We start from the raw sequence: 13799 nt of genomic DNA on the forward strand, positions 1-13799 counted from the left end.
TCTGACCAGTAAAACAGAATTTATTGGTATAAACATACAAATACAGAAATATTTGACAGCTTGATGTCACATTTTAAGGCTCGCAGGGCCACTGACATAAAAACAATAAAACACATTATTTAACTAATTTTTAAAAAAGCAGACTTTTTTTTGAAAAAATAATGACAAAACTGAAAAATATTTTCCCAATAAAATGAAAACCATCACCGTGTATTTTAAAAAAAAAATGGAATTCAATATAAATTCATCAGCACGTTTCATTGATAATAAATCAAGATTTGAAGCTCATTATACAATATAAACCCCAGAGTTTCTGTATTTAACTCTGAAAATAAAAACCCCATTTATTCTATAAACACAACCGTAATGTTAGTACATATTTACATTGATACATAAACACATCGGTAAGTGCAGCAGTACACGATTAACAGGAATCAGAGCATTATGGTGAGGATACAGCAGCAGTGTTGATAACTGATTTAGATTTTAAATATGAATCTGAGGCAATAAACACTCATTTGACCAAACAAGTCTTAATAAATGACAGTATTTGAACATCTCTGTTTAAGGAGAAAACAAATCTCATAATTCTGGGAGTTTAGTACTGAATTTTTAGCTTCTTTCTCACTCACCAGTTGTTTTTTTAGTTTAATATATGGGATGAACAGTAGCAAATTATTACCACTTATGACATAATTTGACAACTACAATGGTTTTATGATTGCAGAGTTTGTAACATGACAGTTAAAAATACTGTTGATTCTATTTAGCATTTATATACAATATATAATCAGTTAATAATGTAGTTGTAAGCAGATATACTGTATTTGTGTTTATTAATGTATTTGTCATAAACTATAACTCCTCCCGTATGCACCTTTACATGTACGCTGGTGTATAAACAGATAATGACAATATAGTAAAAAGCAGTTGTAATAATGTAAAATATGACATCATAGGAGAAGTTATAATTGTTTACAAATACAGTGCATTAATAAACACTTAAAAGGTCCTGATATGTGCTTACAACTACATTATAAACCATTTATTGATGTTTGTATACTGCTTATAAATGCTATATACGAATATTTACTGTATTTCATTCACAGTAAAGCACAGTAACTCTGTCAGGTTGATGTGAATACTGGCCATTACACACATACACTGAAAAAAACCCTCTCTGTCATATTTACTGTATATTACTGAGTCCTTAAAACTAATATTCTTAAAATTAATGGAAAAACTCAAATGAAGTGAGATTATTTCAGCCTATTTTTTTTAATACAAATGAATTTCCTTTAAGAAGTTTATAGAATTATCTGGAATTTTCACAACTTTATTATTACACAGATTTGCATTATTACGTCTTATTTTGGACACTCAACAAAACTCCTAAATTAAAATCATCCCATAACTCAAGCCATTAGATGAATTTTTGTTTTTTTTTCAAGAAATACGACTTTTGGGAGGAGAGTGTGGCAAAACATTTTACAGTGTAAGACACGTCTGTAGAACTGGAACTACAATTTATTATAGAGGATGAAAGTCCATTATTGTTTTTGGAAATAGTAGTTTGACAAAATCATTTTGACTCAATGCCCACTTGATAGCTTTTTTACTCAGTTGTCATCACATATCAGCTACTTATATATGTGTAAATAGATGAGGTCACCTTAAACCTCTTCTGTTGATGGACTCAATGAATGTCCTGCACAACCCTGACGAACAATATCAACAACAAAATATCTGCATAATCTTTAATAACAAATAGAATTATGGCTTATCATAATATCCAATGCATGTTGAAGGTCACAGTATCGATCATCTGTTTCCTTGGAATTAAATAAAACCTTCAGCAGTTTTTTTTTTTACGAGGCGGATTAGCATCGTTAGCGGTCATAAAATAGAGAAATGTTTGTTTTAGTGAAACAAAAAAAAGCTAAAACTGATAAATTTGCGTCAGTTTGAAGCAGTTTTTTATGTCACTTTGACCTTTTGAGGTAAAAAAAAAAAAAAAAATCTTTCTCTTTGATTTTGACACCGGCTGCTGCTCATATCATTTTCTAATTTGTGGACAACCTACTGTTTAAAGATGAAAACAGAAAGTTTGCAGGATAAAAAAAACTTAACTGAAACTTGTTTATGTTTAGTTATTTGTCCAGTAGACTTGCTGATAGAGGTCATTGACCCATCAGCCACAATTTACCTGCAGGACAGACATAAAACCCAAACTGCTTCAATATGGATCTACTTAAAGTCAGGGTCATTCTCCTCAGTGCTTTGGACTAACTAAGCTTTTTATAGCTGGACATGGTTATCTAAGCAACCACAGATCCTCTCTGCACCAGATAAAACCCATCTGGTTCTGCTCTTTACGGTCCTATTAGAGCTGTTGACAGAGACAGTAATGGAGTTGTTTTGGCTGGACAGCTGCGACTGATCCGAGGTAAGAAAACACCTCTGATAACAGCAGGACAGACGCCACAACTTACAGTGTCCCCTGCGCTTTACATGTGCCTCATCAGAAATAGTAAAAAAAAAAAAAAAAAAAAAAAAAGTATCATCATCGTCTCTGCTTTCCAGAGTTTGTACGCAGTCGACCTCTTTAAAGTTTCTCTGGTGGAGGAAGGACAGTCGAGCAGGATTTAAGTGTAAACAGCTTGTTGTCGGTATCAGACTGAAACGTTATCGTCACAAGACTCGTCCTCTGATTTGTTTTCAGATTTGATGGCGGCGGCGGCGGGAGGAGTCTTCTCCTCCTCAGCTGGACTGAGATCTGTGTCTGCCACAGACGGAGGCCTCACTGGAGACAGACAGAGAAAATAAATAACATCAGACATAACAAAAAGAGTAAAATGTCTTCTTGTCTTTTAGAGCCTGTAACCACAAAACCAAGACTGACTTTGAAACTAGAAAGCTTATTTTACTTCCTGATGAAAGTAGAAAAACTAAAGTAAACATATCAGATAAAATAAACTTTTAGCAAACTATTAGACAGATGGACTTAAACTAAAGTTAGACCTAAAAACTGATTACTAACACATGACTCTGAGACCAGAGAAAGATAAATTTAGACACTGAGTGAGTTTACATGCTAACGAGTATCCTGACATTCTGGATATAGTGTTTACGTGACACATGAGAAACCTGGTTATTCATATACCTGTTCACATGATTCTAACAGTATTCAGCTTTCTGATCATCTCTGTGCAGTTGTGTCATTTCTCTACCAACAGAGAATACTGAGAAACCTGCATAAGGTGTTTACATGCAACACTATCCTGGTTTGTATGGGAGTACTCCAGCTAGCATATACGCAACACATAATACTCTAAAAACATGATCACAACCAGGATACTGGTGTACATGTAGAGTGCACACTTCATGTTTCAAAGAGACTCAAATCACCCAACAACAATAAGAAGTTGACATTGAATGCAGGGGAATCAGGTTTAGTTTTGACAGTATGAAAACTGACAAAAGGTGACTTTAAAACTAGAAAACTACAACTGTAGTCCCTCTTTCTCATTGTCAGGTATTGGATGAATTTCACCTTTTTAATCAGACACAGAAAACACTGTAATATTGTTTTTACTGTAAACATTTAACACTATGACAAGTGCATAGAGAGACAGGCTGAAAATCACGGAGATCTTACAGGCAGAGCAGTAATGGTGCGATAGATTCATATCCCCATCAAGAAATAACCTGTAGGAAACCTGCAGAACTGAATATTGTCAAAATATGTTTTGTTTTTACCACCTGACTGATATTGTTAAGCTGTAACTTGCTGCTAAAATCCCAAATATACATAATATGAAACTAGGAATGTGTTAGCAAGTAACATTAATGTACTGTGATGCTAGCATAAACAAAGTTATTATTTTTGTGAAAAGCATTGTGATTGGTCGAACCATAGGCGGGGAGGGACTTGGCTCGCTCTCGGTCTTCCTCTTTCGGAGAAGGAAGGTTGGTTGAACCCTTCAGAGACGACCACTGTCTGCCGCCGCCGCCGCCGCCGCCGCCGGCAGGTTCAACCTCCGTGCTGGGCGACTCGAAAGCATCAACGTCCGCAGGAAACTCAACTACAGGCAGAGAAGGAGACACAAAACACTGAAACATCTGACCCGACACATCACGTTTATTCTGATCTGACAACCATCAAGAATTTGTTTCATTACTTTGATCTCAACTTATACCTGAAAATAATGGGACTAAAAGTAGATACACACAAAAAAACAGGACTAAAAGTACATTTTATAAAGGTTTTACAATACTGGAGAAGAGACGTTTAGACTGATTAAACTCTCAGATTTCTAAAATTAATAAAAAAGGCCAGTCTGATAGTTAACAGGAAATGAAAACAAATGTTTCTTCTTTAAAACATGGCAGCTTATGTGCTTGTTGGAAATGGAAAATGAATAACAAAATATAGCAACAATATAAAGTATTTAAAAATACATATTTATGAATTATTGTTTATGAATAATATAAATAGAAAAGATGACTCCTGATCTGTACTTTTTGTCGTCTGACTTTTGCTAATTACTGTCAGATCAATAATTTATAAAGCAAAATTCTCTTCATGGAGGCATTCTGGAAATAAATTCATGTGGCCTGTTTTAATACTGACAAAAAAGATATTAAATTTTTATTTAACTTCAAGGTTACTGATGGAAAATTGATCACATAACGCAGCGCTTTAGGAAAAGACCTTCTTGTCTTTTAAACAAATAAAATCCAACTGAAATACACTGAAGTGACGGATGTGTTAACGCCTCTGGAGATGCATAAATTACAGTTTCTTCTTGTCTCTTTGGTTTTAAAAACACATCTTTTTACACAACAATTATAAAAGACAACTCGTCTTTTTGATTACACAGAGGAAACGCAGAATACTAAGTTCCTCTTAGTGTTAATTACACTGTGTGTGGTTGTGTGTGGAGGCGTCAAATATGTCCTTGAAAGCGTTCATTAAACAAGTTGTCACCTGATAAATTGTGTGTTATATTTTCAGCTATGCTCCGGCACACAGAGAACGCTGAGTCATGCAACCTTCATCATTAAGAGAGAAGATACAGGACCGGTCAAACGTTTCTCATTACAGTGAATGGGAAGGTGTCTCCTAAAGCTGAAAAAACTGGCCAAAAATTATGTTTGATCATTCGTTCTTAAAAAAACACATTATGCATTATGTCCAGAAGATACGTAACAACTTGTAAATATGGTAAACATGGTTAAAGGCATTGAATTCTTTCTGCATTATAAAATCAGTAGAATAAAGATCTATTTTCACAGACTGGAGACAGATCAGTAGAGAAACTTCAATACAGAGTATGAAAATGAGTCAAGTGTCAAAAAATGGAGCTGAATCTTTGGTCGTATTATTAGTGTTGTTTCCTGTACTTATTCTTAGTTTAGATAGGAAAGAGGAAATCTTTTTCTAACTTTAGACTGTATTTTACTGTATTTACTGTACACAGACGCATTAAGCAGTTTGACATTCAGTTTTGTGTTAAGTGAAAAAAAGTTTCCCAGACTAAGGTATTGACAAAAAAGGTATCGCTCAGGTATTGTACTGAGATCAATATTGACAATATTATAAAATAATATCAAACTGTATCAAGCCCTACAGATCAGTAGCTTCTCATTATGGGAGGTCCAATGCAGAGGCCTCTACTGTACACTGGTATAACTGGTCTGTTGGACTTAAAAGAACCAGGATTGTGGCTTGAAGCTCTCTGATAATCAATATTTATTTGGTTTTGAACTGGATCAGAGTGACAGTGACAGGATGGGATTAGTGACAATAACAAGAACAAGAGGAAATTAAGAACAGGAAGGGGAGGAAAAAGATACTAATCAGTGGCGATAATGTGAATTACTGCTCAAAATAAAGTGGATCAAATCAGAATTTGAAAGTTCCAGCGATAGTTTGTCATCTGAAACTTAATTAAATAAAAGTCCAGTCAATTCTTCACTGTAAATGAGTACTTTAACACTTTAAAATTTAACACATTTAAATAAAATATGAAAGACAAGTCAGTTTTTAGCCAAAACTGACTTGGTCACCATTTGCGTCTGTGGAGTTGTTCTTTAATAAAATACTATAAGTATAACACTACTGTCACTGTCCAGTTTATTAAGGTTGAGATACCAACCGTCCACTGGAGACAGGGGTCCAGCTGGATTGCTGCTGGTTCTCTCTCTCTCCTGCTCTGATGACGCCCTCTTCTGGCAAGGAACAGGAAGTGGTCCCTTGTGAGACGAGCTGTCAGCTGGAGCCTCTGCAGAATCATCTGAGACACAGAGACCAACAAAACAACAAATTCATTCTCAGTGCAAAACTAAACCCAAACTACCCAGACTTTTGTTTTCCTATCTGTCCCTGCTTACCATGGACGTAGGTGCTGGTTGGTCTCGGACTGGTTGGACTGGTGGGACTGGTGGGCCCAGAGATGCGGGGATTCGGCAGGGGTTTGGTTACCTGAGGTGGAGGTGGTTTGGGGCCGACGCTGGGTGGTTTTAATCTGGGAGCCGGCTCTGGTCTGGAGTCATCAGCGTCTGCCGAGACAGGAAAACGACCGAAACAGTGATGAACAGTCCAGATGTGGGAGGTATTATGGTCTGATTTTCACTTCAGTACTTATTAGACTTAATGAATGTAGTTATTGTATTGTTAAATCAGAAAATTTAAATGTTTATGAGGAAATTTCTCCAACAAACCTCCATTTGACTCTTTTCTTCTGCACATATGTATATATTTGCACAACTTCCTATACAATGCTCAAGTCATGTCTTATATGTGGCATGTAGTGAGTAATGTATTGCAATTTAAAAAATGTGCATAGCTTTGGATGTCATTTACTTAATTTTTCTGATTAACCCTTCAGCTGTTTCTTGTACTGCTGTAACATGTGAATTTCCCATTTGCAGACCAGTACAGCCTTATTTAATTAAACTGTATTGTTTAAGCTTGTAGCCATGGCTACAACATCTAACGTTGGTCCTTTGTATCATGATATCAATGAAACTTACCTGCGTTCACCTTGTCCGCCAAGAGCGACGACTCAGACTGAAAACAGACAAACAAAGGGCCTTTTATAATAATAAAGGCAATTTAGGAGTTCACATATTTTGATAATTACAGTTATTTAAAACTATTATATGTTATTAACTGCTGACCCACCTTCTGAGCAGCTTTTCTCTCCTGCCTGGCCTTCATCTCAGCCATCAGGTCCATGCCCATTACGGGGACACCAATATGACGCGGGATATGGGGGTTCTCCTTCTTCCCCACGTTCTCCTTTTTCTCCTCAGTGTCCTTTTTCTCAACGGTCTCATCCTTCTCAACAGTCTCATTCTTCTCTACGGTCTCCTCCTCCTTTTCCTCCTCAGCAGCGGTTGGAGAGACCTCAGTGTCAGAATCTGTGTGGTCCAAAGATTGAGCCCTGTGGACCTCCTGTTGCGGCCCGGGGGATGTCGGCGTTGACTCCTCTGTTACTGTGGTAATAGACGGAGACTGTTGGGCGCTGGTGGAGGACGCAGGGTGGGGTGGGCTGACAGAGGCGGCCCCATGGCTTTTCTCTGAGCGGGAAGTTCGGGATTTGATGAGGTTAAAGAAACCGCTCTTCCTGGATTCACGTTTCTTTTCTGCTCCTTCCGGTGTGCTTGAGGACGGACCTTTTACAGTGGGACGTCTGGAGAATTTAAAAATAATAACAGAATTAGAAAGAAATATACTTTTATTTACCCAAAGAAGTATCTGGCTACTTTTTTATGCTGATGACACACAACTGTACTTCACTTGTATTCAATATGATTTTAGCAATTATCACAGGTGACATCAAAGGATGAGCAGCTTAAATCTTTCTTCCATTAAATAGAAAAATAGATAATGAAGAAGACTGAAGAATGACTCTCACTTGAAGCTAAGTTTAATGACTTTCTTGGAGAAGAACTCCTCCAGACCCTCGTCCAGCTTTCCCATGATGGTGTTCTGCTCCGCCTCTTGTGGCGCCGAGCTGCCGGTGGCCTCCCGCTGAGAGACAGACGGCAAGAATAAAACAATAGAGTGACAGTGACAGAGAGATTTCTAAAAGTCTTCGGGTCAAGGATCACAATATAGATTCTAGAGATGTGAAAAACCTGAATTTGTCTTTTTATCCATTATCCATTAAGAGCAATGTCAAGATCACCATTTATACTAATTCTGATATCTTTAAACATTTAAAGGTATTACTATGATATGAGAGTGGCGGTATCTTCTAATAATATTTGAGTTTTGTAATAAAAAGTTGTTCTGTTGTTAATAGATTTAAGAAAAACGTTATTACAGATAACTGATGGGAACCTACAGTTGGTCGGCTGGGTTTTGCCCTATTCTTGGGTTTTGGACGGAGTTTGGTGTGATGCTCCAGCGTCTTGTGCTCCACAGGCGGCAGCTCACTCAAACAGACAGGCTTCGTGTCCAGTGGAGTAGGGGAACGGGGGAGGTCTCCGTAGCTGGTTGATGTTTTGTCCGATGGCTGTGAAGGAGGAGGTGGGTCCTCAACATGGATGGGAACCTCCTCCAGAGCCTTGTCTAGGTCAAACTCCATCTCTGTTAGACAAAAGGAGGCATTAAAACGTGGGAAAGTTAAGAACCAATAATGTTTAGCACAACCTGTTGATAGAATCAAGACACACTGACACACAACTTCTTACTATTCAGAAATTCTACAAATAACCTAAACAAAGATTTCTAAAAATTGACATTTCTAAGTTGTAGTCATCTTGTCATGGTCACATGGTTGTCATTGTCCTATGATTGGTTGTTAAATGTCAAGAATGCGGGTCCTATCTAATATGAAGCTGTCCAAGGAAGAAGCTGGGAAGGAAACACATTGACGTGCTGCAGAATAGCGAGAAATTGTTGAGACAGTGAATAATATCCGTCGTGAACTGAAACAAACACTAAGCTGTGAGCAAGAGTTAGTGTTAATTAAATCATACATTAACAACAAATAATTTCTCCAGTACTCTCTGGGCTGTGAGGTAATGTTAATAATCTCCTAACAAACTTCACTTTCTTTTCATGTTCCTCCTTCCTTTCGTCATCACTATCAAATATCATGGCTGTATAATTGTTTTCTGAAGAAGGAACTGCTTTTTTAAAATAAAAGTCTGGTGGGAATCCATGTTTCTCTGCTGCCAACTGAACCCTAACCCTTACCAACTGGGAATTTCTGTCTTAATAAATAACAATCACCGCATATAAACAGATTTAGATACAAAATGCCACATAAAGTTTCAGTTAACATACCTATAATAACGTGAAATTTTAGCAGGAAGTGATGAAGGGTGAGTAAGAAAAGATGGATTTTCTGTGTCACTCACCAAAAGCCACAGAGACTGGACGCAGCATCCTGACCAGAATACTCTTCCTCTTGGATTTAGGAGTCATCTAAAGAGCAAAAACAGGTCGTTATCTCATTTTTTGAATAAGTTCAAATCCTGGATGTCAGTAGATGTGTTGGTTTAGACTTTTAAAATATTTGTTATGGTGTTTCTGATGGTTGTGTGCTTGACTCTGCTTAGACCATGACAGAATATTTTCAACTACCACACTTCATAACCCTGTTTATAAAGGCTGCTATGCAACTTTAGTGTTTTCCAACCATGCAGGTGTCCATGTCCTCCAGCCCGTGTTTTCGGTCCTGGTCTTGTTTCTGTTCCTGGTCGTGGTTTTCTGGCTGCAGAACCGTCTCATCCAGAACCTCTGCCTCCATCTGAGGCTCCTGACGCAGCAGAGGTTGGTCCTTCCTGATCAGATGGTCGGCCTGGAGACAGAAGGAGGAAAAGAAGGAGATGAATGGACACAAAGAAAGAAAGACAGACAGACAAAGAGACAGACAGGCAGAAAGGACACTAACCAGTGTATGCTGTGATCTGGACAGAGACTCCAGGATTTCGTCCACGATGCGATCAGACAGAAATGACGCAATGCTGAGCTTCACTTCACTGTATCACAAGGAAAAAAACACAACACACACAGATTAAACACAACACAGCACAATGCAGAACAGAAGATCACGTTTGTTTTTCAAAATGTCCGTTTGGCGAGAACCTGTCAGTCACATCAGACTGTTGTTTACAACTGTTAGACCCTTATAATTCAAGAAACAGACAGATAGATGTATCACTGTTAACAGATTATTATGTATCAGGTTCTCCCTATAGTTTGGTGCTTGATTAAGAACCGTAATAGGAAACAGAAAGACGTGATGCATGAATGAGCACTAAAGGAAAGAAATCAGCAATAATTCTTTTGTTTTAACCGCTTTTTCAAAACCCAGCTGTAACCCAGCTCAGGTTCAATTAATGATTCAATTAAGGTTGTTTCATAATCAGCTGTTTTTGTTTTCTTTTTTTGAAAGGTTCATCTATTAGGTAGTTGTCAGTTATTTCTTTTAAATCTCTAATCCAACTTCTTAAGACCCATAAAGATCTCTGGTGTAAATCTAACTTAACTAAGTACAGCAAAAAAATTAGGTTTCCACTCAAGTTCAGACCACCAAAGAAAACCAACATTTTCTTAAATCTTTTGGCAGGAATGAGTCAAACAGTCTCTGCATCATCACCCCCCCTCCCGCAAACATTCAATGTGTACAGTACAATGAAAGTTAGCATACTGGGATGTCACAAAACCAGTTTGTTGCACATGAAGCACATGACAAGATATCTGGACAACAAAGGTATTAAATTAATCACCTTTAGACTCTAGACTGCAGACAAACACACACACAGCCAATCAAACCTGATCTTATTGACGATGTCGACCCCGGACTGCTCCAGCAGCGTGGTGGTGATGAAGCTGCGAGGAACGGTCATCCTCCCCGTACCAGCCTTCAGCAGCTCCTGTCGAAGGCTGCTCCTCTTCATCACATGAGGGCACAGACCCTCGGCGGCATCCACCATGGACACCAGCATCGTCTGGGGAGGAAGAGTTAGATCACGTCCATCAGCGTTCGCACAGCAGACTGAATCTTATTGTTAGTTTCGAGTTAAAAACAGTTGAGTACCTGCAGCTGTTCGTCCATCACTCTGGACACCTCTCCGGCCATTGACTCCAGTTTGTCCTGAATGGCTCCGACACACGCTCCCCTCGAGCCCCCGCTCCTCAGGTGGTACAGGTTGGGGAGCAACTGGAGGGACGAGTGAAGTACAGAGATAATGAGAAAGAGGGAGAGAAAGACAGCAAGAGCATGTTTTACTCGTGAGCGTTTTTGCGGCCCAATCGCTGCTGTTTTAACACTCGATCTGCATTTAAATGAATCACTGATGGAGGCTGGTTGAAATTACAGTTTTGAAAGCTAAAAATGGAGGGCAGACACCCTCTCTACATTTAAGAGTAGGCTCAAAACTTTCCTTTTTGATAAAGCTTATAGTTAGGGCCGACCAGGCTCACCTTGGATCAGCCCTTAGTTATGCTGCTATAGGCCTAGACTGCTCGGGGGGACTTCCCATGATGCACCAAGAGCTGGGTTCTGCTTGAGGTTTCTTCCCGTTAAAGGGGAGTTTTTCCTTACCTTAAGTGCTGCTCATGGGGGAATTGTTGGGTCTCTGTAAATTAAAGAGTACGGTCTAGACCTGCTCTATGTGAAACGTGCCCTGAGATGACTTTTGTTGTGATTTGACGCTATATAAATAAAAATTGATTGATTGACTGAAATGCTAAAGTAGTTTTATTATTCCAGTGTTTAACATTCAGACTTGTTCTGCTTTCATTAGCGCAGACACACACGTTAAATCTAATCAAAATACAATATTATCATCAGGCTACTGCTGCTGTTACAGGAACTTACAATCGCAACAGGAAGAACAAGATTAAGAACTGAGGCTTTTGCTTGATTTATTGGTCGGGCTGAACAAGTCAAGGAAGGAAATATTCTTGTACTTTTTTGAGTGCCTAAATCACCAAATACATGTTGCATGCTGGAGAGGTGGCTGTGATTTTAATGTCTCAGACAACATTTGGCCGTTTAAAAGGCTGGTGGATTTAAGTGGTCAACACAGTCTTATGTCTTACGGTCTTTGAGTTCCTGGCATCGATCATGAGGTTCTCTGCCACCTTCATGTCCTCCTGGACCGAGTTGGTCTCTGTGAACCTCAGTGAGTTCAGGTGATCCTGCACCCTCACACACATCATGTCCATCATCTGCATGGGGAGCAAAGGTCACAAAGAGGTCAGTCAACAACAAATAACATGTTAATTTAAGAGAAGGTCTGACAGTAGAGTGTGTCAGTGTGCTCACCTGTTGCGTGGTGGTGGTGACGATGCCCTGCTGCAGCCTGTACGCCTGCTCCTGGAGGTATTTACGCGTCTCATGGTTCCTCAGCAGGTACTGCTCCATCTGACAAAACACAATGTTCAAATCTTAATTTATACGTATATCAGATGACATTTCAATCTACATCCTCTCATAATAAAATCATGAAAAGAAAAACAGGACAGTAACCTTCAGCAAGGCGTCCTCTGTCTTCTCGGGGCTCGCCTTCAGCGCCTGAGCAGCGTCCATGATGGGAACAGGCATGAAACGAATGGTGTAGTTCCTGATTGAGAGAGAAAATTCAATTAACAGTAAATCGTCATGATGTATTTATCAAAACTAGTATGAAGTCAGGGCAGAGCTTTGTGAGTAGGGATGGGCATGATTAATCGATGATCGATAATTGATCATTAAGAATTTTTACGATGAACTTCACTACGTGCTGCAACCAGCCGGGGGCGCAATTTAAATTCAAGAGGGAAAATGAACACTCAGTTGCCGTAGAAATTAGACGAAAGTAAACATGAGGAGAGCAAGGCCAAGTTTGGCGTGGGACCACTTCGAGCTAAAAAACCACATTGCAATACCTACAACACAACAACGACCCCAATGATGTACCGCTTGAGCAACGTTCACCCGACACTGGTGAATCTTCCTCCTCCTCTCAACCTACCATCACCTCAGTGTTAGCACGGAGGAGCTAGTGCTCTGCTGCCTTTACGAGCGCGCCACATATCACTTCTGTTTTGTTTTCTGTTAACAGTTTAACCGCCTTGTATAAGAGGACTGCTGTCGGTCTATAATTTCTTCTTGGAATAAAGATTTCATTGAGGAAAAATATGCTTTCTTTAGTATTTTCTGCCATTTTTAATACATATATTTAAAAAAAAGATTAATCGATAATTGATCGTTAATTTTCCAGATAATCGATTAAGGACATCTCTTCAAATGCACATCCCTAGTTCTGAGTTCAGACTTTGTTAAACTGAGACAAAACATTACAGGTGGTTTTATACTCACTTCTCTAAAGCAGCTGCAACATCCTGCAGACCCTGAGGGCTGATGTTGTTTCTGTCCCACACTACTGTCCTGCAGACACACACACACACACACACACACACACACACACACACACACACAGATAAATGATCTGAATAAAACACAGTTTGCTCCTTTTCTTATTGTCAATCTTTTTGAGAATTAGTGACTACTCAGAGTGGTCAACAACAGAGACGCTTTACTACTACTACTACTACTACTACTACTACTACTACTACTACTACTACTACTACTACTACTACAACAACAACAACAACAACAACAACTACTACTACTACTACTACTACTACTAATGCTACTACTACTGAATAATAATTCCTTTACTTGGCTTTCAACTCATTCTTTGTTTTGTTTGTTTTATTTTAAATCAGAGCTGAACTCCCTCATGTTTCATCTTATTTATTTTATGTCTTTGTGGTAGGAAGTACT

The 13799-nt window shown here is 38.7% G+C and overlaps 2 protein-coding genes across 3 annotated transcripts in view; one reads left to right on the top strand and one right to left on the bottom strand.

Annotated features, from left to right (window-relative positions):
• LOC137198197 (adhesive plaque matrix protein-like) overlaps positions 1-13799 on the top strand; it is a 122652-nt gene that overhangs the window by 30126 nt on the left and 78727 nt on the right. The window lies entirely within an intron of this gene.
• LOC137198196 (F-actin-uncapping protein LRRC16A) overlaps positions 3-13799 on the bottom strand; it is a 42275-nt gene continuing 28478 nt past the window's right edge. For both annotated transcript variants that reach the window (XM_067611859.1, XM_067611860.1), the window contains 17 exons: positions 13332-13400; positions 12501-12594; positions 12297-12395; positions 12071-12199; positions 11064-11186; positions 10799-10974; positions 9915-10002; positions 9660-9821; positions 9379-9445; positions 8358-8602; positions 7926-8041; positions 7190-7700; positions 7039-7075; positions 6397-6564; positions 6162-6299; positions 3915-4085; positions 3-2803 (listed from right to left, as the gene is read on the bottom strand). In XM_067611859.1, the coding sequence (XP_067467960.1) occupies positions 2673-2803; positions 3915-4085; positions 6162-6299; positions 6397-6564; positions 7039-7075; positions 7190-7700; positions 7926-8041; positions 8358-8602; positions 9379-9445; positions 9660-9821; positions 9915-10002; positions 10799-10974; positions 11064-11186; positions 12071-12199; positions 12297-12395; positions 12501-12594; positions 13332-13400 (2524 nt within the window). In that variant the 3' untranslated portion in view covers positions 3-2672. The remainder of the gene's footprint in view (positions 2804-3914; positions 4086-6161; positions 6300-6396; positions 6565-7038; positions 7076-7189; positions 7701-7925; positions 8042-8357; positions 8603-9378; positions 9446-9659; positions 9822-9914; positions 10003-10798; positions 10975-11063; positions 11187-12070; positions 12200-12296; positions 12396-12500; positions 12595-13331; positions 13401-13799) is intronic.

This window comes from Thunnus thynnus, chromosome 15 (assembly GCF_963924715.1).
Source record: "Thunnus thynnus chromosome 15, fThuThy2.1, whole genome shotgun sequence".
NCBI lineage: Eukaryota > Metazoa > Chordata > Actinopteri > Scombriformes > Scombridae > Thunnus > Thunnus thynnus.